Source organism: Cottoperca gobio, chromosome 8, assembly GCF_900634415.1.
Source record: "Cottoperca gobio chromosome 8, fCotGob3.1, whole genome shotgun sequence".
Classification (NCBI taxonomy): domain Eukaryota; kingdom Metazoa; phylum Chordata; class Actinopteri; order Perciformes; family Bovichtidae; genus Cottoperca; species Cottoperca gobio.
The window spans coordinates 20667801-20692661 of record NC_041362.1 but is presented as its reverse complement, the minus strand read 5'-3'; the positions used below and the strand labels follow the sequence as shown (position 1 = coordinate 20692661).

Here is a 24861-nt window from a genome sequence, read left to right as displayed (position 1 = left end):
TCTGCCTCTGTGTCTGGACACTGCCATCTGCTGGACTCTTCTAACTGCTTGGAAACCTCGAGATCGGTTAAAATTTGATAAACAATTGAAAATCGTGCGGCATTGTAATATATATTATGTAGTGATAGCAATTGTAACAACAATAGATATACAGTATACTAGTATACAAGCAGTTGTAGCAGCAGTAGCAGTACCAGTAGTAGTAGTATTCATTTAATAAAGAATTGAAGTGAAATTAAAGGACCGCACTAATGTGCTCTGTAGCTGTGGAAGAGTTTTCTAAAGTCTGAAAGAATAACCCTGATTATGTCACCAGGGTTTGTCTGGGCTCTGGCTGGGAGATGTAAACTTTTGAATAGATAACATTAGCATGTTGTTTGAAGGTTGTGGGAAGCAGGGAGCATCGAAATGGAAGATGCTAAACAGTTGCACCCACTTGCAAAGGGGGGAATGTAGGATCCATACTAAACAAAATGTTATAAACAATTTAGGCAATTAATTGGGTATTTTAAAGTCATTTTGTGTGGGGACAGCAGTGCGGGAAATTAACTATTTGCTGGTTAACTGTTAATTGCTGGTAATTGATTCTAGCAGCCGCTTTGGAAGGAAATCCCAGATGTTTGCGATTGAACTGCCACTGTGGATGTTTGATTTCCTCAAAAGATGCTCCCACCTGTATCTCGACTTAAAAAGGAAAATATGTTCTCTTTGTGCCCTCTGGGATCACTATTTTCTACGTAATGCCGTTCTTCAGTTGAAACTCTCAAACGCCAAATGACTGTACATTTCACTCTGACATGGACAGTTGGACAAATAAGGGTTACAGTCTCAATGAAAAGACATGTTCTACAAGCTAATGTGGCAGCCAACCAGCCAGTGATCAAATGCCCAAAACTTGTACTTTTGTTTCCTGTTAAATTCTTTTATTCAAACTAATGAACAAGTCTGTATTTTATCAAACTATTAGTTGAGGTTTTTGCTCATTTGGTGGATGTTCAGAGGCAAACCTGTAGCTTTTCTGTGAATGTAAAACTGTCCTTATATCCAATCCAATCTGCCATATTTCGTGTCACAGTATTTGTCAAATAGAAATTAAAATTACAAGTTCCAGAAGTAATGATATATGTAAATGTACAGACTCGGTTCATTCCCTGGCAGCTGTGGCTGGTTTGTCTACCAAACCTCTCATGCCATTTTAGCAATTTTAAGGAATTCTTTTTTAATGGCTGCCTTCGTGTGATGGGAAATGTTCTCTGCGCTCAGTGTGAGGTCAGGCGCGGAGCCTTACGGTGAAGACAGCTAGTTAGTTTTGTTTCTATGGTTACCTCCCCTGCTTGCCTGTTTCTCTTCATACAGCTGTTATCGCATTGGTTGCGCTTTGAAAGGTCAGTGGCAATCAAGGTCAAAGTTTAAATAATTTGAACCAGAATTGCCACAGAGCGCTGCGCCACGCCAAGGGTAGCTTCTGCCTAGTCGGGCGGCCCCGCTCTGCTTAGGAAAACCAAGACGCAGCCAGTGCAGAGATGTTTTTACTGCTGATCATGTGAAAGCAACTTAAGCCTGGTGGGATGCCAAAGTGGCTGGTAGAGTTTACAGCGGTAGCAAAATCAGCATCTGGCGAGTTGCAATTTTCCACACTGCTAATGACGGCACACTGGATGACTTCAGGTGAAAGGTTGCATGCTTGAAAGACCTGTGATGCCCTTTAACCTGTAGATGATCATACAACTAGAATGGACACCGTGCTTTTCACTTCCAATCAGGTTACAGTTGTGTTGAGCACGGAGCTCAGCTGGATGAAACCCTGCAGCCTTTTGTCCTTTCTTTAGTTTCTCATCCCTGATGGTAACCTAGCAGAGCTAACGTTTATTTTTTTTAATGCTTTTCCTCCATAAATCAGATGCAGGGTTTTATAAAAGCAAGCTGGAGGTAATGTGTCCTGTTTTTAATTACGAGGTGAAACTTTTGTTTATGATCCCAAATTGCAAGAGTAGGTAAACGAAGCGTGCTTATTATATACTGAGCTGCTGTTACAAGCTTTTCTGATGGGGGATCATCAGACATGTTTCTCTGGGAATTAAACGTGTTGATAATGTTTTGCTCAGCGTAAATGCACCCAGTTTGACAGTCAAGAGAACAGGCGTTGGACAAGAGAACTGTATCAGTGTGGGAATTGATGAGCCATATGTCGGAACATTGTTCTTCTCTGCCAGCCATGTTGGCACGAAACCAGCCAACAAGCCTGTTTGGCTGGTGGTAGAAGTGGCTTGTTAATTCTCCTGCTAATTTGGCCAGTAGGTGGAGGTTTCCTGCTCCTGTCACTCAGTAGATCCATACTACATAACAAACACAACTGGATTCTACTGCTAATAGAAGAGATGATCGAGCTTTTGTTTAATATCACTCTTGTTTTTAGCCTGCACACACTCTGCTACATGTGTGTTTTCTAGACTTTATTATTTCAGCACTGGCCGGGCAACATGATTATTTCAGCTTGTTCAGAGTATTTCTTGGTTCCTCTTGCTTGCAGACCGTTCTATGTTTAACACACAGGAAGTTCTGAAGTCTGCTTGATGAACATGAGATGTTTCTCTGCTGCCTAATGTTTCCCAGCGTTTTGTGTTGAATGTAGCCCGGCTGTGCTTATTTCTATATACTGTATTAAAGCTAGCATTGTAGCTTCCTCTGTTGGCAGACCCTGGTTAGCTGCTTCAAATGTTTTTTTCTCTGAACTGTTTTCTTTGGTGAATCTCCACCAGCAAGAGACCCCCAGAGAACTGACCTTGAAGAGAAAATTTTATTGTAATGCAACTCCAGTATATCCAGTAGACATTCTTTCTGCTTCACCTCGTACTGCCTCATGTTAGTTTCAAAATATTTTCTTTTCTTACAGAATGTTTTTTATTTTATTGAGCCCTATCCCTCAGTGACATGTTTTGGAAGACATGTAAAAACTCAAAGCAGCAAGCTGCATAAAAACGGTCCAATTTCTAAAACAAGTGGCCACAAGTACTTGATACGAAAAGGCCGCACACACCCTTTTCTTTTTTCAAAGTAAGTTTGCTCAGCAGTAAATAGTTTCTAGTATCAAGTGAAACCTCTGACGAGCTGTGCTAATGCTCCTACTGTATGTCAGTATCTCTATGCTCGGTCGACTTTTTTGTTTTCACCCTAATAAATATATTAATCAGTAAAGTTACTGACGTTCTTATTTCTTCAGCGTGTACATCAGTACTATGAATATAATGTCCTGCTCCCTGACTGCCTTCTGTTATACTTCACCACTGACAGGAAGGGGTTGAATTGGCTGCACCCGGGTCTGCTATTTAGTTTATCTATGTTGTCCCTGAAACGTTTCTCTGTATTTAGTGGGTTAGCTTGTGTTGTCCTGTTGCATGTTTATTAGTTTCCCTTGCAATGTCACTGTCATGGCAAATCTACTTTTAATTGTCTGTTTTGAACAATAAAGTGTTTTCGTTTTCGTAACTGCTTGTACTTTGGTCTTTTAATTATTCCATATTTGTTTTAATGGGACACAATATTTCAACGGAGATGTATTGCTAGGCAACATGCTGATTTCATTCACATACACTGGAGCAGGAAATAAACGGATACATTTAGGATGTTTGCGTTTAAGAAAATCCAATTTTAGAAACCCTTTGATTCAATGTAGCTGTCTTATTTTATTTATTTCACTGTAAAGACTTAATACTGAGTTAAAATGAGTGGTAACATCTGATGCACCAGAGAGGGAACTCCACTGACTCCAAAGAAATGAGCTCCAATTTATTTTTAGGTTTTTATATTGCAGGAGACAAGGTCCCACATCCTTGAATACCATCAACACAAAATGTAAACACTTCACAAACAATAATTAAAGCTTGTTACCATCAAAGGTATTGATAGACATGCAGGTTATTATTCGTCTTCATAAATTTGAAAGACAATAGACAGTGCACTGCATTTCTTTGTCCTACAGATATGCGAGGCATTACAGTAGTTTGATTCTAACTAGGTGTCCACTATGTGAAACACTGAACAACTAAATGTCTTACCTGAACAGAATCCAACATTACAAAGTGAATCGTTTGTGTGACTACACAGCCATTACTGCTGGCATGTTCTTCTGGCTGTGCTCATTCCTGAGAAATTATACATTTACTTTACAAAAATATAATCTCATAATATTAGTTTGATAACTCATCCAAATTTCTACTTTTGAACTACAACCTAGAATACATCAGATGTATGTAAATATAAACTCCTGCCATGTTTAATTCCTTGTACTGGTAATTTCTTTAGAATCTCTGGAGTTCTGCACAACCACCAGAGGGTGAAACCCAAACTTAAAACAATTCACAAGTCAGCCTTTAGTTTGGAGAAATGTTGCAATCCAGAGGTACCATCTGAAGGCCAAAGCTTTCACCTTTACACTATCAATTAAAGGTACATTTATATGTAATTGGGGCATTTGACATACATTGGAACCTACCAATATTAAAATATGAACAGCTTAACAAATTGTATTGTATCTTTGTCTTAAAGATCTGCCAACTAGTTTCTAATCCTGTGATTTTAGGTTGTTGGAACACAGATTCCCACCATTGTCTTTCAAGTAGTCCATACGATTTCCACAGCTTCACAGTCACCGCTGTGGTGAAATTCTTGAAAAACAATCAAATATGTTAAAGGCATGGGTAAAACCCACTGCCATCATGCTATCAGAAAGTAGGCAGCCTATATGGGTCAGTTCATCATATTCAGAACAGTATTTAGTTGCCTGGTGAGTTTCAAGCTGGGTGTGCACAGGTTTGAAAATGGGCATAGTTTCAAGTGCCCTGTCCACAAAATTGTAGCTTATATAGGCAACAAGGTTTTACTGTATGTGAATTGTCCTAATACCTTCTAAGTCAGTCAAGTAGTAGGACTGGCCCTCTTAAAACAAGTGTACATTTCCAGGACTGCCAGACGTAAAGTCTTTTTTAACTTGTGCTGCTCCAAGATGTCCAGCAAAGTGGCAAATGTGGCAGATTTCCTCTCTTGGTAGAATTTGAAATGCTGCTGTTAGTGTCTCTGAGTTTTTCATTTTGGCAGCAGGGGCACCATCTGGAAACTCAACATACACAGGTGTGATCCCCATGACCCTGTCCTTAGCCTGCTGAAGTGTCTTTCTGTAGGATGCTGCAACCCTACCAGCTCAAGGGGCATGATCACAACTTCCACTTCCTGTGTACCAGCACCCCATCCTTGGTGACCAGAGTCATTGTAGTGCCTGCTATCAGTCTGTTATCTTGTGCAACTGTATTTTCAAGCAGGATGGTGCATAGGTATTAAGCTAGCATTGTAAAGCACTGGTCCCAGGTCATATATCATCTGTTGTTTCCACTATGTAGAAGTCTACATTTACCTCAGAAATGTTTGAGTTTAACTAAAGTTATACTCAAATCCTTTTCCAGTGTAGAAAATGTTAATAATGAAAAATGGAGAACAACACATCGTGGAGTAAAGACCCCACCAACATCATTATGATAAGCACCTCCTCTTTCAAAGAACTTCCATTCTTCTGTACCGATTTACTGCGTCCATCCAGCCATTTACTAATTCTTAAAATAAAATCCTCACTGTCAGAGATATCGATATGGGTGTGGGAGGATTTCATGTTAGGCATGTTTCATGTTGTCCAGAATATGTCTGGTTTGTCCACCTCCTCACTTCTTCTTGTCCCTCTGCTTCTTGCTTGTTTTTGTCAGCGCTGCCCCTTGTTGGCGTGACGCTACTGTGACACTACCATTGGACTCAAAATTAAGCAGGTACTCCATAGCGTTCAACGGCATCCCCTCCTCGTCCCTCAGTGAGGAAAAGACATCCTGGTACAACACCCCCAGTCTGCGCTTCATTTCCTGCAGATTCCTCAGGGCTTCCTGTTTCTCTCGGAGCAGCCGCGAACGGTAGCGCCTTAAACCTGACACATTGTCTTTCAGTTCCAGCAGAACATCCAGTTTCCTCTTCCTGCAGTTCTGGGCAGCTATTTTGTTCTTACCCCGACGTCGTATGTCCCTGATGAGGTTAAGCTGCTCCTCACTAAGTTGGTAATTGGTCATTAGGTCATTGAACTCCTCCACTGGCAGATTAACGATCAGCTCATTGGAGAAAGGGATCTTCCGGGCTTGTGCACGACGTTCATCCCGGCTCCACATTTTGCTCTCGGAGATGTGTCTGGAAGAGGAGCGGTGGTAAGGTTTGGCGTTGTCATGTCGTGAGGAGGATTTGGTGTGTTTGGTGGTCATCTTGCCCAGAGATGGAGAGGAGTCGGATGCCCATGGTTGGTTGTACGTGTGATTGTGGCCAATGTGCTCCAGCCAAGGAACGCCATTATAAAGCTTCTGATCCCCATAGTTGGAAAGGAAGGGTTCTTTAACATCTTCAGGGTACCCTCCTCCCACTGCCCCCATCTCCTCCTCTTCCAGATCCTCCTGCTTTATGGTTACCTCCACTTCCATATGTGAACCAACTAAACCTTCCTCCTCTTCGTCCTCATCTCCAGAGAAGGGTCTTCCCACAGATGACACACAAGATGAAGAGGAGGTTGAGGAGGAGGAATAAGAGGAAGCCTCAGAAGCAGATGGAGAAGCAGGACTGTGGCTAAAGTCCAGAGAAAGACCAGAGTCTGAGTCTGCCTCATCCTCGCCGTCTAGGAGGAGGAAAGAAGGAAAGGTCAAGGTAAGTTCTACAGTTTTATAGTAAGTACTTGAACTCAGCTTGAATATGCTCTTAATAGGAAGGTACATAGTTGCACATTTAATCAGATATAGTTACTACAGAAGAAGGTCCCAGTTTCATTACCTTGCTGATGTCCTATTGGTTGACCCTGATCTTCTGTAACCGCTGTGCCAGAGCCTGAATGCTCATCATTTCTGACAGCGTCCTGTTGCGTAATTCTACTGTCAAGGAAACCCTCTTCTTCCAGCTTGGCTTTCATCTCAGGACTGAATCCTTCCACCAGAGCCAGGTCCAACAATCTCATCTCATCCAAGATGACAGCATCCTCTAAGAGGTCACTAAGTGGGCTAGGTAGACCATCTTCATTGTCCACACCCTCCTCCTCGTTGACCAGAAAGACACTGGAGGGAGATGTCACAAGGTCTCGAGTCATACCATTCCCCTCCGGAGATGGGGTCAACCTGGAAGGTGTCAAGTCACGTGACTGAAAGTTAACATCAGAGCTAGGAAGGCTTTCAGGGAAGGGGGCATACTGTGAACACGGACTGCCTTCCATGGTATCCAAAAGACCTTGTGATAGCAGATTCATGTTGAAGGTACTCGAGTTCTCTTCTGCATCTATTCCCATGCAGAAGTCTCTTGAAAGATTTTTTTCGAGCAGATGTGTGTGGTCTGGAAGACTGTGTGAGGGATTCACAATAGAGTTTTTCAAAGTGTCCCTTGTGTTTAAGGCTGAACTGTGATCATCCAACTCTGCACTGGGAGTGAGGGGGAGCAGGGCTGGCTCTAGCTCTGACTGCCTTGGAGGCCCCAACAAACCTACAGACAAAGAGTGGGCATTTTTGCAAAATGTTAAGAATTGTAGGATATGTCACAAGGCACAGTCATTAATGGGCCATTCAGGAAATAAGACAATAATGACAATTTCCTGACCTGATTTAACAATTTTAAGGTTGTCCATAGAACTTCTACATTTGTATTTAAATCTTTAAACGGAACATCAACAGGATTGCAACATTTGGAGTTGTTGAAGTGTGGAAATACTGTCCATGAATTCTTACAACAAACGTCAACTTTTTAAATGAATTACCGTGCTGCAGGGGAGTATCCATTAGAAGGACTTCATGATCAGCCTCTGTTACGCTGTTGTCATGGTCGTTACGATTTCGGTGTAGAGCTTCAGACCCAACATTCTGAAGGGTCTCAGATGCTCTTGAATTCTGAGTGTGATCAAATGAAGTCATCATGTCAACTTCCGTGTTCTGGAGAGAAAGGATTAAAAAAAAAAGATATATCTCTCATATATCTTGACTTCTCCTGATTTCTTCTTATTCTATTTTACCAAATGTAAATTCATCTGATTTCATTCTCCCAGTCACCTCAGGCTCCATGATAGCCAACAGGTCCTGCCAGTGGAGCTCCAGGTCCAAGGAAGGGTTAGAAGTGGGGGAGGTATGGGACAGCAGGGGTTCCCTGCCTGGTGGCTGACGCTCCAGGTCTCCCCTTCTACCCCCAACATCACGTGACTGAAGGAAAAGAAAGCAGGAACAATGCTTAGTACTGTTTAAGGATTCAAGAAGGACACAGCAGAACGGACTGAAGAGTAGAGAAGAGGCTGTACCGGTTGTTCTTCTGATAAGGGAAAGGTTTCCTCTAACAGCATCAAACACTCCTGGAGGGAGGAAGAAGTCTGAAATTAGAGAGAGAGGAAGATAGAGACAGGTTTTTATTAGCCATGCTGGCGTTAAGGCTCAAGGGGAAACCAATCAGTCGGTTGAGCCAAGACTTTGGTCTTGACTGAAATATTCGCAACAACGATCATATGCATAACATGTTGGACAGACCTGCTAAACATCAACATGCCATATTAAGCATGTTAGCATTTAGCTGAAAACACCGCTGTGTACAGGCTCACTGAGCAGCTAGCATGGCTGTAGACTGTGACACATTTCATGGCAATCCATCCAATAGTTATTGAGGCATTTCACTCAAAGCCACGATTGTCATCCTGATGGTGGCGCTACAGGGGACAATCAGGCGGGTTATGACCAGACTGAGTCTACTTTAAAAGATCCTCTCCAGATGTGTTTGTAAAAAGAATCTGCTTTGGATAACATTTTCTGTTCTTCATTAAAAAATCCAGAATCGATGAATATGCAAATGCTTTGGACACAAGATGTCTCCAACTCCACTGAAAGGTCCATTGTCAGTGTAAGTACAAGTTTCCACGTCACATTTGTGTGTAGGTTGTGTAATGTAAGGTGAGCAAAGAGAAACTTTTCTCCCTCAGCAGATGAAGCTGAAACAAGTAACAAGAGGCAAACACATTTTTTACTGGAGGGGGACTTGAAAAAACAAATGTACTCAGTCAAGATAAGTTGACAAAATAAAAATAAAAATCTATAATTAAAGTTAAAAATAGACGGATGATTGGTGCTTGTCAGATAACAACTTTGCAGCCTGGCAGCCAACACTGTGCGGACCGATACCAGGTTGCGGCCCGGTCCGTGAGAATCACTCTATGACACGTCCCTTTCACATGAAACAGTCTCAGTGTTACTCACAGGTGGCACCATTAGAGGGAGACCTCTGAGAAAACACACAGTTAACCTGTAGGTCTGTGTGCATCTCTCTGTCGAGTCTCTCCATCTTCACAGAGTCCTGTCGAACACTTCTCCCCTTCTCCCGGCTATGTGGGGAAGTGGATTCTGGGTTTGACAATGATTTCTCACAAGGCAGGCTTTTCTTAAGATCTGCCCTGAAAACTAGAGACAGCACTACGACATGAACAACCCATCTTTGATTTATTTTTTCTTTGATTCTGCTTAACTTGTTATTTCTATGTTGGCATGTCTGTTCATGGTGTTGCCCTAGAACTTTAATTTATGTGCTTTTGACTTATGTTTGCATGAATGAAAAACAGCAAAAAGGATTTACTCAAAGGGGAGATTCATCAAATTCTGTCAGATTTTAACTTTTATACCACTGAGCTGCAGGGACCGTTTGAGTTCCTCCTGATTCAGCTCGGCTGCCATTTTCTTCTGAGGGCAGTTTGGCGTGAGTTGCCGCAGGGGTCAGGGGCCAATTCAAAGTTATTGAAAAATAAATAAATAGAAATGTGTTCCGACCCCTGTGGCTGTCCCTGTGGTTTCTTCTCCTCTCACTTTCCTGGGCAGACAGACACCAGCTGGGCCTTGTATTTGCTGTATATATGCAGGGCTTTAGACACAGCTTTGACCAGCAACCAGTTTTATAAAAAAAAGAATAGATTGTTTTTTATTTAAATGTCTGGAAGAGCCCAGTTATAAAAATGTCAAATCCTATTTGAGTTGTTTTTGTGAGTTGATAAAAATGTAACTTGTGTTAAATAGGTAAATGATATCTTCTCATATCGATCACAGGCCTCTGAATCATCTGCAGACTTTGTGATGATCGTGTGGTTCAAAGAATCTATATGAAATAAACTTGGGGTTTTCACCCCTATCAGAAGATGAACTCAAATAAGCTAATGGTCCACACTTCTTTCATTTGTCAACACAACAACTGTGCATATTAAGTGTTAGAAAGCATACCCTAAGTGTAAAAGGCACCCTGGAGTGCAGCTGCTCAAGTGTCTCACATGCTTTCCTATTCTGCTGAGCTGGCAGCAATTCAGCATTTAAAGGTGAAGCGTCCAGCTCAGATTCCAAGCATGACAAGCGCTGATCACCTTATTTAACACTTGCACAGGTTTACGTATGGTACATATGTCTGCCACATTCTACTAATGCAGGTTTATTAAAGCTATTGTCACTATTTACTGCTTAGCTGAATTCAAATATACGCACTTATTTCAGACTGTCTGACTTTGCAGTGCTAATGGTGTATAGCGGTTTAGAGCTGTTCAGGATGAGAAGATATGCCCATTAAAGGGGACATATTGTGCTAATTTTCAGGTTCATACTTTCTACTAGGACATGCTTTAATGTTCACACTCTTACTGTCAGTCTGAATGCGCTTGTATTCCCCCTCTGTCTGAAACGCTCCCTTTTAGCGCCAGTCTCTTTAAGCACCCCTCTCAAAAAAGCCAGGTCTGCTCTGATTGGTTCGTAAGAAAAATGGCGCCCCTTTGCAAAGGTAGTTCTCAAGCCGTGTGGAGAGACACATTATTTTGTAATGAAGCTGCATGTGACATAAGAAGGGGAGCCAAGTCTGAATGGCTTCTTGAATCACATGTTTTCACAGTTTAGAGGTTAGTAGCCACTACACACATGTATGGGCACAGAAACATGATATTTCCTCTTTAAATTAAAGTGACTGTTGATGTTTACTAACTTCCTCCTGTTGCAATTGTTATTGGGGGGGGTAACGATCCAATTGTTTTACACCAGATATGGATAAACTTAACCATTATCTCACACTGACGATTGCATTTCTGTTGCTCTAAGCAAGAATCTCTGGAGTATCCTCTCTGACATCAGAATTGGTAAAGGTCTGCGACACAACTTTTTTTACTTTATGCCACAATTGGCCAGATGTGCGGAGATGTGAAAGTAATCAGGGTTTGGACTTCTCTCTCAAGCGCTCTTTGTAAATCCTTCACACACACCCTGCCGTCACCTTTAGTGTTTATACCCCAGTGCACCGCCATGAAGGCCTTCAAGAGAAACGTGGGTGCATCGTTATCCCCATTTATACAATTCATTAAGTCGACACTACAAAGACGCACACAGAGTTCTTGGGGAGGGATTGAGGAGAAGGAGGCCGGATGATACATTGTACAACCTTTATTTGAAAGAGTTATTTGAAAGAGTTTAAACTGTTTGAAATTTTGGGGGAAACAAATCCAGTGTTCTTTGGAGAGCTTCAGAGGTGCTGGGTGGATTCTCTTCTTTATGCTGGCTTCATCTACATATTTACTAAAAACACAAATGCATATTTTCCAAAATGTCGAACCATTTCTTTTGATCATGTTGTGTGGGATTTTGTCGATTTAGAGTTTATGAGACTACTACAAGGCTGTAGTGGCCTTTTTGGCCAACAGAACCGGTTGTAAACACAAAGGTTATTGGCTAAGAAATAGTCCAGCACATAACCTAACATAACATAATAAGGCATGAGAGTGCATCAATTCTCATCAGCATACTTCCCAAAATGTGAAACGATTACATGGCTGGAATAAGCTCTGTATCCAGCAGACACAAAGGACTGGTTCTACTGGGTTTGAAACCAGGACCTTGCACTATATACAATAACATATAATAAAAACAACCATTGTATTAGCTCCCATGAAGCTTTGACAGTGTGCCAGTAGGCACATGGGACATTTGATTAGGACTATTAGACTCGGTCAACCCTGAATCTAGGATCACATTCTAGTGGCTGGTATTTTTCATATACATCCCTGATCTTAAGAGTTTCACTTAAGGAGAAAGAGTTGGATCTTCATTTATTAATATGTTAAATGTACCCTGTTGACATGTATTTGGCATATGCTATTAGTTAGTATAAAGATACGCCTCAGCACATAAGGTCACAACTCTTTTTTTCATTCTTATTTTGACCTAATTTTGCATTTATAGCCAACACAAGAATGGTACAGAGATTCAACAGAAACAAATAGTGAAGCCGTAAAGGCTCCCCCATGCTAACCACTGGAGCAGTATAATGCTGTGGTACTGTCTTCTATACGGCCAGTCATATGTACAGAACGTAAAGGCTCCTGTGTACCCGGAGACAGACAGCCAAGCTCAGAATAGCTTTAACCTTCTCCTGACCTTGCTGGGGCTTACAGAAAAACCCAGGGACCTTCAGCAGCTGGCCAGCAAGGACACGTATGTAGCTCCAACATAAATGAGTCTGTGCAAGTTCCCCTCAACGTGGGCGGGGTCTTTGATCTGGGGTGAACGGTTTTAGTCACAGCTCAATGTCACACTTTGCCCAGACAATCAAATCAAGCCAGAAGCGGGCTTTACTACTTTAGCTACGGAGTATGTGAGAGGGTAGGGGGGATTCATATCTCATGTCGTGATAACTTATTGTGGGCCACTGTCAAGAGAAAGAGAGAGCCCCGCTCCGCAGGCGCACCTCGCCGTTATGTCGGGGTGAACACAAATTAGAATTTGTTATTCGGCGAGGCAGATGAAACAGATGTTTCCTTTACCCACAGTTGCTTATTATTATTATTATTATTATTATTATTATTATTATTATTATTATTATTATTATTATTATTATTATTATTATTATTATTATTATTATTATTATTCAAGATATTCATATCATGGCCACAAGATAAACAGGACTTTGATTTCACTAACTGGTCGCTTCCTATACTACACATTATTGAAAGGTGATATTTTACCCCCCAATGGCCCCCGGTTAAAGCAATTCAGCACATTCACAAACATCTATACTGCATAAAGTACTAAATTATTTTAACATTGCTGCCCACAAAACATATTACAAAAGTACATTTGGAATGTAAACACTGCATACTTATAAAGAAACGAGAATGCAATTGCAAATGTGCCCGTTAGCTGAATCATATTGAATTATACCAAACAAGAAAAAAATGGAGTCTCTTACAAATTATATCAAACTGTTAAGAGTATGAAATACCAAAATAGTAGCCGGAAACATCAAAGTATCGATCATCTCTCACATGTAGGCCATGTGTAGACTCACCATGTGCAGCTAATGGTCGTAGACATGGTGAGCATTTACGTTCAATGTCAACTCAGGTGGCTCAAAAATAAAAATAAAAAGCTGAGGGCGCTGCACATGTGGAGCAACGCCCCGCATTGCACAGTGCCCCACACTGAACTGTATTCTTCGGGCAGGTAATTAAACATGCTAAAACATGAGAATATTATTTTTACATGGCATAATGTTATGGCGTAAGGCCAATGTGACCCAGCAGACTTCCTCAAAGGATTACACTGAGACAGCTCTGCAAGCAGCAGATATAAAGTACTGGTTGTATTGGGTTTCAAAGCCAGAACCTTCAGCGTGTAGAGTAGACTTGATATGGAACCTATAATACAGCTGGTAATGCAAAGAAAGGAGTTCAGTCAGCCAACTCAGGTGGAGCAGACTATATGGTAATGTAGAATGTATTAAAGTTTTGATATTTAACCTCACCTCATGCATCTGCGTACATTTGTTTAAATGCATGCCTGTGTGTGTGTGTGTGTGTGTGTGTGTGTGTGTGTGTATGTGTGTGTGTGTGTGTGTGTGTGTGTGTGTGTGTGTGTGTGTGTGTGTGTGTGTGTTGATGCAGTAAACAGGAGGGCTTGCAAAACTGCGGAATGTAAAAGTGTGTCAGGACGCAATAGGCAGCAATCAGGTTTCAAAACAAGGTCAGTTGGGCACAAGTTAATAAAGTGTTGCGTGTGACTGTCTGTGTGTTTGTGTGTCTGAGTATCATTTGATACACAATGAGAATTCAAAATCACTAGGCGGGTGGGGGGGCTATTTATATAGTGTACACTTTTATAGCACTGTTATGCAATCTTGTCACAGAGTCGTGTGGAACTTGTTTATTGGATGGTTGTAATGATAATGATTTAAAACTAAACTGCTCTTCCACTTTTAACATACTTTACATATTTTTTCACATTAATTGTGAAATTAATGTGTCATTTCTTATTGTATTTGTGTATACTTTGTACACTTCCAATAGTTTTTACAATAGTTTTTATAATAATTCTATATTTGCTCTTATTTTACATTTTAATTTATCTCATCGTGTTTATGTGTGCACCATAATACACAAATAGCAAATTGAATGTGAAAACACACTTGGCAATAAAGCAAATTCTAATTCTGATGATGGGACATGGTGCCCTTACTGCTGGTAAAAGATCAAATGTCATAAAAATGACACTGTGCTATTTCTTCAGCATGTACTCCGCAGAGGCATTCATGGGTCTTCTGATAATCATAATTCCTGCCTCGCCCCTGAACCACAAAGTATAAATCCTGCGTCAGTCATTACAAAACATTTCTGCTCAACACAGAGGCCCCTTCAACTATCTTGAGACATCCCTCTGTGCATGACGGGTTCTACAGATTATTTTCAACATGAAAGATCTGACAGCCAGGTAATGTATATGCTTAGGTCTGTGTTATGAGCCAAAGCTTGACCAGGCATGTCTGAGGCGTTAATAAATGTTCATGCAGGCCACAACATGAAGTGAGCTGCCAGCCAGATCAGATGATCACCAGCAGACTGTATGAGATGTTCTGACAAAGAATTTATCGTATGACTGATGCCGCTCGTATGTCTGTGTTGATGATTAGCCTAGTTTAGCATAAAAACTGGAAGCATTTTAAATCATTTATTTTTGGCCTCGTCAGGGAAGCAGAAAAAGCTCTTTAAAAAAACTATAAATAGGTTCATCACTATGGAGCAACCCCTTTCATATCACACATTATTAATGGTCAATAATGGTCTTATGGCACAGTAAGAGAGCATTTTTACAATGAGTTATTGTTCAGCTGTGGAATACTTATTTCAAACAGTTTTAAGTGTTGGGTTCCTAGTTTTCATTCTTTCCTGTTTACATCAGGTTCCTGCATACAACAGTGTGTGTGTGTGTGTGTGTGTGTGTGTGTGTGTGTGTGTGTGTGTGTGTGTGTGTGTGTGTGTGTGTGTGTGTGTGCGAGTGTTGTGTAGTCTCTCCAGCAGGGGGTTCCTTCTCCGTTTCTAGAGTACTTCATGCTCCTGCTGAGGTCATCTGTGGTGAAGTTAGGTGACTCATGCAGCTCTGACTCATTATGTCACATGACATTACACTTAGTTTTGGTGACAGCTAAAACAAAACAGCACTCTCGTCCACATCACTAAATTATATAATTTGTATATAAATAGATATCTTTATATATCTACTTCTGTGGCATTTTGGGACGCTCAGTACACTTCTAACAGAATCTGAGTGTCTACATTTTACAGACTGCTGTGGAAACACAATTATTTAGGCTTCTAGAAGCAACTATTTTACATTTTAGTACGAGTTCCTGTTTATATCGGACCACATGTGAGCTTTTGTTAACAAATAAATAAAACAACAACTTTTACGACAGGTTAGTACAACAAACTAGTTTGTTTCACGCGTACCCCCGGCCTTCAGACCCGACCTCTTTTGACTTGAAGCTCTCGCAGCATCGTCATGAACATGGGATTTGGCTCTAGACCCCACAGGGTGAAGGCAAGGTCAGAGAATGCTGATGTGAACTAAACAGGAGCCTGTCAACACTTGTACCTGAACTGAACTCGTACGCCTCCTCTGACCTAATGACATAATAACATAACCAGTGCTGCATACCACCGCAGGCTGCTCAACCTGCTGACACACAGGACCAGAGCTTGGTGTGGGACCTTTGTCAGTTAGGCCTCAGGCCAAACAATATAAAAGGTCCCTATATTGAGTGAATATTATTATATTTGGCACGTAGCCCGACATGTAGTTACAGTCTTGACCAAGTGCTCCACTTCTGACGATACTCCAGAACAAGCTAAACAAATCCTGACTTGTTAAAGAGTGAAAAAGCTGTACCTCTTTATCCTCCTCCTCTTCTTCCTGCAGGGCACCAAGTACAGCTCTGGTTTCCACCGGTGGGGCAGTGAGCTCTCTTTCTACCCCAGCAGATGCTCTCTCTAGTGTGGACAGATCTGGACATGCCATGGCGAGAGGATCTGGCTCTCGCTGGACCAGCCACGTTTCCACTTCTGCATGAGGAACCTGTGGAGAAAGGATTTGTGAGAGCCTTGGTTAAATACAAACTGTGCGTAGTCAAAGGGAAACAGCTAAAACATTATTACTCTTGGTATCATATCATTCTAATTCCAGCCCAATGGGGCCATATAGATAAAGAGGGAGTCCCACCTGTAGTCTGTCCAGAGAGCGGACCCAGCCCAGCAGCCTTCGGGCCGTGAAGAAGCCGTCCAGGTCCACACTCTTGGGGTCAAGGGTGTGGCCGTCCTCCAGGCGGTTGCGGAGGTTGTGGAACTGCGTCTGTGTCAGCACCGAGGTGGGACCCAGGATCATCTCATGCAAGGAGGGAGGCAGGTAGGGCTCCAGTCCCATGTCAACCCTCACTCCACACAGGCTGAGCAGGATGGCCATCTGGATGAGGCCCTCTGTGAAATATTTCTTCAGGTACAGCATGTTCCCGAGCTCAGCTCAGGGCCCAGCTCACCACAAAGTCTCTTCTGTCTTTGCGTCTTAAGTCCCTACAAGATTTGTCAGGCACCTCACCTCACCAACAGTAAAAATGTAAAAAATGTTCTTGGTACTTGTGGTTGGGAAATTATTTACTTTTCCCCCTTCAATTATAATGTAAAATTGCTCTGGTACAGAAGACTTAATAATATAGTCCAGAACAAGACACTACACAGTTCAGTGTCCAAGTGTAGAAGAAGAAGTCATTTGGATCAAAACATCTAGAAAGGTCGACAGTCACTCTTTCCCAGGTTCATCACAAAGCTGTTGTTTCCTGTGAATTAAGAAGAGATTAGAGGACGGACTACACGGACCAAATATTACACAAGTTATGGCAAATATCATTTGTTATGTCAATATACTGAACGTAACCTAAACATCTGCTATTGCTTCAACTACTGCCACAGCTATTACTCTTATTGCTTGCGGGACTACTCCTAGTACAGTCCAGGAGCATCGCACCGCTGTACCAGTGATAACAATAACGGAAAACACTTATCAAACCTAATCTCTATTGAGAGCGCAGCCTGACAGGCAGAGCTTTGAAAGTCAGTGTGAGGAGATAAGGCAGACAGACAGTAACTTCGCCCTACTTCTAGAAAGCGTTTGGTAACCACCTGCCTCCCCCACTCTGCCTGGGTTACTCACTGCAGCCACATGATGCAATTGCCAATGTTTGCCTGGAAAAAGCCTCTCCCTATCTCCTCCCTGTCTCCATGCTATGCTGAGTGCAGTGGAAGATCTGGCTGTACCATACACAACACCCAAGGATATAAAAACGGACTTTACAGAAAACTCATATTTTTACGTATGTATATGTATTCTCATCAAATCATTTATCCCCCAGGTAATTGGCTTGTTTAATTATTGTAGACTTTATTTGAATTTCATTTGAATCTGTTTTTGTTGTTTTGACAGCTTACTTTTTATGTATTTTATTCCTGTCATTGATTTATGAACTGTCAGAAGAACAAAGACTATTTGCCATCTTGGTAAACAATAAAGTTTTATTATATTTTATTCCATTGTTGTAAAACTCTTGTGTCCTCTGGTCTAACACTAATGCCATATAAACTAACAGCCTACTGTGTTGTGTAATAGGCTGCTACCTCATATGGTTAATAGTGATGGATGAAGTACTCAGAGTATTTAGGTATTAGTATCGACATGTCCTTCAAGTATCAATATAAAAGTATTCATAATTCACAAAATGTCGCCCTAGTGTGTTGTACGTTATTATTATTATTATTATCATTATTATTACTGGAACATTAATGTGTAAGTAGCATTTTATGTTGGCGGTAAATCTAATTGTATTATTTTATATACTGAGAGTATTACAATACAATACATCATGTGTAGTATATGTCAAATCTAAATATTCAAGGTAACCCTGCATTAAAGCTATCCGATGAGTGTAGTGTAGAGTAAAAGTACAATGTGTCCCTCTGAATTGTAGCAGAGTAAAAGTAACATACAATTAAAAATACTCGAGTAAAGTACAAGTATCCTAAATGTGTCCAGCACTTGTACTTGTTTTACGTTCCACCATTAAGGTGAAACTCTGTCATTAATATCAGGCTCATGAATGTCCAGAGTGGTGATCATGTTCTGCCTGTTGGTATGAAGCTGCTGTGGCAACAGGTTACACAATGTTTTCATCCCTCGCTCAAACACATTTATGTCAGAAAGCTTCAGAAATATCACTCAACGTTTAGAAAACATACAACTCCCTGAAAACACTGCGGTGCACTACTGACAATAAACACGTAGACTGACAGGAACACATAGACAGGCTACTACAGGAACATTACAGCAACATTAAAGTGAATCTTGAATATTTGAAAGTGATTTATCTCACGACTACACACAATGAGATCAGTTCTGAGCAACTGTACAGTCCCTCAGCTCAGGGAGCGGACATGTTCTAAGTTAATAACAAAGCACTTGTAATAATTAATTCAGCGTATACCTGTCAATAATACTATTAGAATATCATGGCAATGTGTCTTACCAGTTCAGAGTGTCCACTGTCAGTCTCTGCTCTATAACACCGTACACTGTAGGCTACACCGTGAGGGCGGGGCCGCTTTAAAGGACACCCAGTGGTGACGTATGACAACTAATCCCGCCCACTAATTGTGTGTGTGGAAAATGGAAATTGTGTCCTCTTTTAATGGTCACACATGTACACAGCACAGCACACACAGCACAGGAGCAGTGGGCAGCTATTATATTATCAGCACCAGAGCAGTGTAAAGTGTTAATTAAAACAAATTTTCTTGAATTTCTAAACCACCTCACTTCTTGTTCCTGTTTGAGTCCAGAAACAGCCGCATTCTGTCAGTATCACTTGGTGATATTTGTGTTTCGGTAAAACAGCGCCCCTGCCAGTGCATCATTAACCGTTCAGGCAGAGGGTGGTACTGCAACACGGGAGACGGTGAGAGGCTTCCAAAACAAAAACCTACAAAATGATAATAAATTCAGAGGAAGTCCTATTAGAAGTTGATGAGGGAACCGCTGCTAAAATCAGAAAGATGCAACAGTAAATATAGAAAGCGCTGTGTTGTGTTGTGTTGTGTTGTGTCGTGTCGAAGTGGTGTTAGTGAAAAGAATGTCACTTTTGCCGGACTGCTTTTCCATTCTGTCCATTTCACATTAATGAGAAACACGACGGTGTAGAGGGGTGAATATCTGGATAGATTTTAAATAATTATTTAACACGTGCTCTTTGGTAGATGATGTGTTTGCCGCGACTATCAGGAGCTGCTCGGACAGATTGAGAACATGGTGAATCTGGTTTAATCGGAACATTTAGTCGGTAGTTAGAGACGTGTTGTTATTTTCCTTGTTTTTCGATAGAGTTCTGCTGATATAGGCGCCAGCTCAGAGCGGACTTAGTAAGGCAATATTTTGACCAAACATCCCTTAATTTTTGGCTTGGTATTTAAAAATGATTCAAGAAATCAAATGTCTGAATTACTATGTTAACAGGGAAGGAGAGCAGGAGATGGAGCAGACCAAGAGATGTGTGTGCATGCTAGTTTGTTGATGTGTGACTGAGAGAGAGCTCCATCTGCTGTTAAGGTAGTAACAATCAATCCTTCTGATGTGTTTGTACTGAAGGTGGTCTAGTGGTTAGGCTTCCACAGAGAACACTGGAAGGTTGTGACCCTGAGTTGCTCCAGGGGAACTGTCCCTGTTTATTTCACTGTAAATCACTCTGGATAAGAGCATATGCTAAATGACAAATAATGATAATAATAATAATAATAATAATAATAATAATAATAATAATAAAAGCACCAGGTAGCTTTGTTCAATCTGATCATTTCCATTCCCAGAATTCCAAGCATGTCTTCATTCAGTAAAAGAAAGTGTCATGTGACCTCTCTTTGAACTCTAACCACCCCTTAAATTATAGACGATCAGACACAGAGCAGCATGTTCTGCTGGTGAATACATCTCATAGTGGGGACCAGAAGTTCACTTTCACTGTCGCTCATGTGACACCTGAACCAGCACCATGCATTAAGACCATATGATGCAAGTAGTAAGTGGACCTTAGAGCTTAAATTGTTTTATATTATGACAATATTACAGGATTTACATTTTCATGAATGCGTAATCTCAGACCAACAACTGAACTAGAACACACTGCTGTGGAAAATAATCTACATTATAATTATATCTACATTACAGTAGATAGAGCAGGCAGCCTTTTGGGTCCATTTGAGATAGTGTGAAAATAAACTTTATTTTGGTTTCGTAGTCGTTTACACGATTTAAATGAGTTTTTGTTTTGCTATGTGTCTTTATTGAAATCAATAACAAATTAATGAAATTGCATGAATTCCTCGACCCTCAGTTTCATGTAATAGTAATCAATTACGCCGTTACTAGTCACAGTACTGGCGATCTTTGAGTCGTGATCTTTGAATCTGGGTAGCTGAAAACTACATGTCCTCACTCTTTTTGTAAAAGATAACATATGAACCTGTCCTTTTGTATTAAAGTACAAATTATTAGAAAGTCACATCAATATACATTTTAAGATGTTATAGTCCATAAATACTGCAGTACAACATTCTTGTTTTATTTAGAAAAAATGTTTTAAATAAATACCATCTTTTGGCAACAGTCAAAGACATGATGTTGGTCAGTCAAAATGCATGGAAGGCAACACGGAACATTCAGAATCAACGCCTGTAAAGAAAGTTACATGTGTTCTGTCACAGAAATGTACAAAAAGAACAAACTTCATGGGTTAGTGGTTCTTCACGGCAACAAGGATTTAAGTTATACAGGAACTAAGGGGATGCCTGCCGCAGTGTAGGAGTGTAATGGACAGCCTTGTCTTCTGGTTAAACACAGGCTCAGAAATGTGGTAACTAAAAGGATTTATTTGAAAGGGGATTTGTTTCCTTCACATATCTGCTGTTGTACTCTTTTTTGAGTCTTGGAGCTTTGTTCTTCATATAAAACCCCCAATTCCCTTTTAACTTCACCTAATTTAAGCATTTAGGTAACACAAAATAATGTAAACACTAAATGAAAATCACTTGTTTTTATGCTCTGTATTTACAGTGTGGACACATTGTGTTGCACATGAATAATGTCGTTTCTCTTTACACTTAGTACGACTACAACTACCACATCCATGGCACGGTACAGTATCAATGCTTTGTTTTCCTGTAGTGCATGTGATGTGTACAGAGACCCGGAGGGAGGCACAATGCTGGGGGGGACTAGTCTAATTATTTTGCGAAAAAATATTTATATTGTGAGAATAAAGTACTCCCAAGAAAGAAATTTGAGATTAGAGTCGTAATCTTTGGAGAAAAAGCAGTAATATTTCAAGAATTCAATGTTATTTTTTCATAAAAAAGGAATAACAGTATATGACATTGTAATTCTACAATTTTTTACATTTTGAAAATACATACATATTACATAAAGTTAGAATATAGTTGTACTTCAACTAGAAGAAAACTTGTACGATTAGAATAATTAGGTAATAATGTTAAAACAACGTTTTAAATGAGTTCTCGTAGTAAACAGGTCAGTCAGCTCTAACGTGTCAAATGAGATGTGGATGTCCTTAAGTTATAGTATATTTACCAATAATATTAACTTCATTGTCCTTATTAGAATAATACTGAGATGAAACGTGACGTGAGACCATAGCGGGATGTGATCAGCTGGAGCACAGCACAACATACTTTTTCTTTTAAAACTTTAATCAAAAACTTCTCAAAATATTAGACCTCTTTATATAGAATTATAACTATTTTCAGAATCTTTTGACTTTTTCTTGCATATTTATAACGTTATCAACGTCATAGCTCCACAGGCATAGAGATGGAGCGCAGATCAAGGTTTAGATGAGAGTGCGTATCACATTCAATGTGCAGATACACACTGATGGCTCAATGTGAATGTGCCCATATGACTTACAGGGAACACAGAAATATATCATGCCAAAATAAAAGAAACAAAACAACGTGTGCTAAAAGTGCAAAAGAAGATGAGGGATGATTGATCATTTGTGTGTTATGATGATGTCTGGGTTCTACATCTGTCCTTTTCCCATTAGTGTAAAGACCTCTATTCCTTCTGTGTTGGCTCCTTTAGAACAAACCAAAGCGACCCCTTTGCTCCTGGCTCATTCTTTCTACTTCATTTTTCTATTTATTCTTCTTCTTTCCCTGCAGGAATTCTGTCCTATATTGTTATCCACTCACTTCACACCCATTTCTCTCTCTAATTCCCTCTAGGATCCAGCCTCCTGTTCCTGTCCCAGGGCCTCTAACAGGAGTCCCATGGGCGTCCTCTTCAGACCGATGCTCTCCAGTTTGTTCTCCAGCTTGTTCTTCAGGCTGCGCAGCCTCACCGACGCATGGACTAGAACCACTGTGGAGAGGAGCGACACAGAGAGATGAAGGGATCAGTTGTTTTCTTGATAAATTCAGTATAAAGTAAGTCTAAGTCCATCAGTACAACAACAGTCATGTCACAGTGTATCTTCTCTAACAGAAGAAATACTGTTTTCATTCTCTAATTATTTCCACTTTGCTGTTGCAGTGACAGTAGCTGAGCAGAGATGAGAGAGAAAAGCTAAAAGTGAGTGGAAATAATTAGTAAGTGAAAACTGTGCTGATGGACTTAGTGCTGTGGAAATGTATATTCATGTTTGGAGAGGACAACCTGCTGCTGCCAGACAGTGTGTGTGTGTGTGTGTGTGTGTGTGTGTGTGTGTGTGTGTGTGTGTGTGTGTGTGTGTGTGTGTGTGTGTGTGTGTGTGTTCCGGTCTTACTCAGTGTAGGGAAGGCTATCCCAAACAGGAACACGGCCACACCTCCCAGCACCGATATGAAGAAGTAACTGACTAGAAGAATGGCAAAGACGGAGATTGTTGGGTGGTTTCTACGGAAACGACGAATGGGAGCTTGGTTTTCTGCAACCCAGACAAAGCCCAGGAATAACAAGGTGACCACCATCGCCCCGACAAACAACTGGAAGGGCTGCACATACCTGAGAGAAAAGACACATTTACCAACACAGAGGACAGTTACCTGGAGACCGAATTGAAAAGGGAAACTGGTGATAGTCTTTATTTTCTTATCGTCAACTAGCCCCATGTGTAACTGTGTAACAGTGAATGTATCTCCTAACAAGTAGTGTGTGTGTATCACAGCCTGATATATCGTCCTCCTCTGTGTCATAGAGCTCCATTGTTGTTAGAAACCCACTTTTACATAACTTTATGAACAAGTCTTTTTGCTCCCTCCTGAAACAGAACAAACTAACTGGAGTCTAGACGAGTATGTGTCCTTGTTGAACACACTCCAGGACATACAGACATGCTGGGAGTCCATATTGTCTCAAGAGAGGAAATGTTAGCATTTAGCTTTGAAAGACGCTCTATAAATACAATTTATTATTATTATTTAAACACATAGCAGTTTTTATGATGCAGACTTGACATTAAACACAGAGCTACCCTGACAAAGTACAGACTCAGTGAGCACAGCCTGGCCATTAAGACAGTTAGATACAAAATAAATCATGGCTGTGCGAGGAAGACACAGTGGAGACAGAGCTGCACCTTCTGACAGGGAGAACAAAACCTCAGCCAGTCCCGACTAAATATTTCCCTTAATTTAAAAACAAGCATCCAGAATTTGACCACATAACCGACATAAACAAAAATAACAATCCTTTTGGTAGAGTGCATGGATGCAGTCTAGCAGCAGAGTGTGTCTATACCTGCCATACTCTGAACAGTGAATGACCGCACATTACATTCATATTCATATTCATATTATTACTGGGAGACAGAGAGAGTGGGGGACCACGTCAGACTAATGCAACCTACCCCACTATGAGCAGGAGGCCCAGTGCGGACATGAAGTAGTTGCTCTGGTAGTACAGCAGGTTGTTGATGATGCGGTTGTTCCACCGTTCCAGGTTGCGTAAATCGGGCAAAGCGAACCGGGCCGAGCCCAGGAGAAAATCATCCAGGCTCCGGAGGGGTGGCGGCTGCACGCCTGCCATCTTTCCTAATGGATAATTAACCCAATTTCCCAGAATGCAATGCGGCCGTAAGGGGTGTGTGTTGCTCGAGCAGCTCTGGCGATGCGCGTGCCCGAGCATCGAGTATGCGCTTTCAGTCCCGCAGTAATAGAGGATTATTGAAATATTCGTACCACTATCTCTTGATATCTGGCATAATTTATAGCGTGTCCGTGTGTTGTTGTTTCCTCAATGTAATTTTATATAATCACATTTAATATTTAATAAACAAGAATATACATTTGTTAATCCTGTTTACTTGTGGTCATCTTGTGATCATGGGAAAATATATGTTCTTGAGATAAGGACACATTTATCCTGTTATCATGAGAAAACATGTATTTTGTCACCTGTTATC

At 40.9% G+C, this 24861-nt stretch overlaps 2 protein-coding genes across 3 annotated transcripts; both read right to left on the bottom strand.

The window, feature by feature from the left end:
- Positions 1-3771: 3771 nt before the first annotated feature.
- nfe2l1a (nfe2 like bZIP transcription factor 1a) lies at positions 3772-18989 on the bottom strand. 2 transcript variants are annotated; one of them, XM_029437033.1, is made up of 8 exons: positions 18940-18989; positions 16590-17199; positions 16260-16445; positions 8342-8410; positions 8100-8246; positions 7811-7982; positions 6844-7539; positions 3772-6691 (listed from the first exon to the last, which is right to left on the bottom strand). In XM_029437033.1, the coding sequence occupies exons 2-8, from the start codon at positions 16869-16871 to the stop codon at positions 5709-5711; spliced, it is 2535 nt and encodes an 844-aa protein (XP_029292893.1). In that variant the 5' UTR covers positions 16872-17199; positions 18940-18989; the 3' UTR covers positions 3772-5708. The 2 variants fall into 2 exon arrangements, with proteins under 2 accessions (XP_029292893.1, XP_029292894.1); XM_029437034.1 differs by having other exon boundaries at positions 8342-8392.
- A 2011-nt stretch (positions 18990-21000) lies between these two features.
- On the bottom strand, positions 21001-24534 carry praf2 (PRA1 domain family, member 2). Its single transcript, XM_029438268.1, has 3 exons — positions 24307-24534; positions 23245-23462; positions 21001-22841 (listed from the first exon to the last, which is right to left on the bottom strand). The coding sequence occupies exons 1-3, from the start codon at positions 24483-24485 to the stop codon at positions 22702-22704; spliced, it is 537 nt and encodes a 178-aa protein (XP_029294128.1). The 5' UTR covers positions 24486-24534; the 3' UTR covers positions 21001-22701.
- Positions 24535-24861: the final 327 nt, after the last annotated feature.

Excerpts from the sequence above, each read along its gene's own strand:
- praf2 (XM_029438268.1), bottom strand. The coding sequence starts at position 24,485 with ATGGCAGGCGTGCAGCCGCCACCCCTCCGGAGCCTGGATGATTTTCTC. Across the intron at positions 23,463-24,306 it reads GGCCTCCTGCTCATAGTGGG|GTATGTGCAGCCCTTCCAGT; the intron begins GTAGGTTGCATT and ends CTTTTCTCTCAG. Across the intron at positions 22,842-23,244 it reads GATAGCCTTCCCTACACTGA|TGGTTCTAGTCCATGCGTCG; the intron begins GTAAGACCGGAA and ends TCCTCTCCACAG.
- nfe2l1a (XM_029437033.1), bottom strand. The coding sequence starts at position 16,871 with ATGCTGTACCTGAAGAAATATTTCACAGAGGGCCTCATCCAGATGGCC. Across the intron at positions 8,411-16,259 it reads AAGAGGAGGAGGATAAAGAG|ACTTCTTCCTCCCTCCAGGA; the intron begins GTACAGCTTTTT and ends CTCTAATTTCAG. Across the intron at positions 6,692-6,843 it reads ACCAATAGGACATCAGCAAG|ACGGCGAGGATGAGGCAGAC; the intron begins GTAATGAAACTG and ends TCCTCCTCCTAG.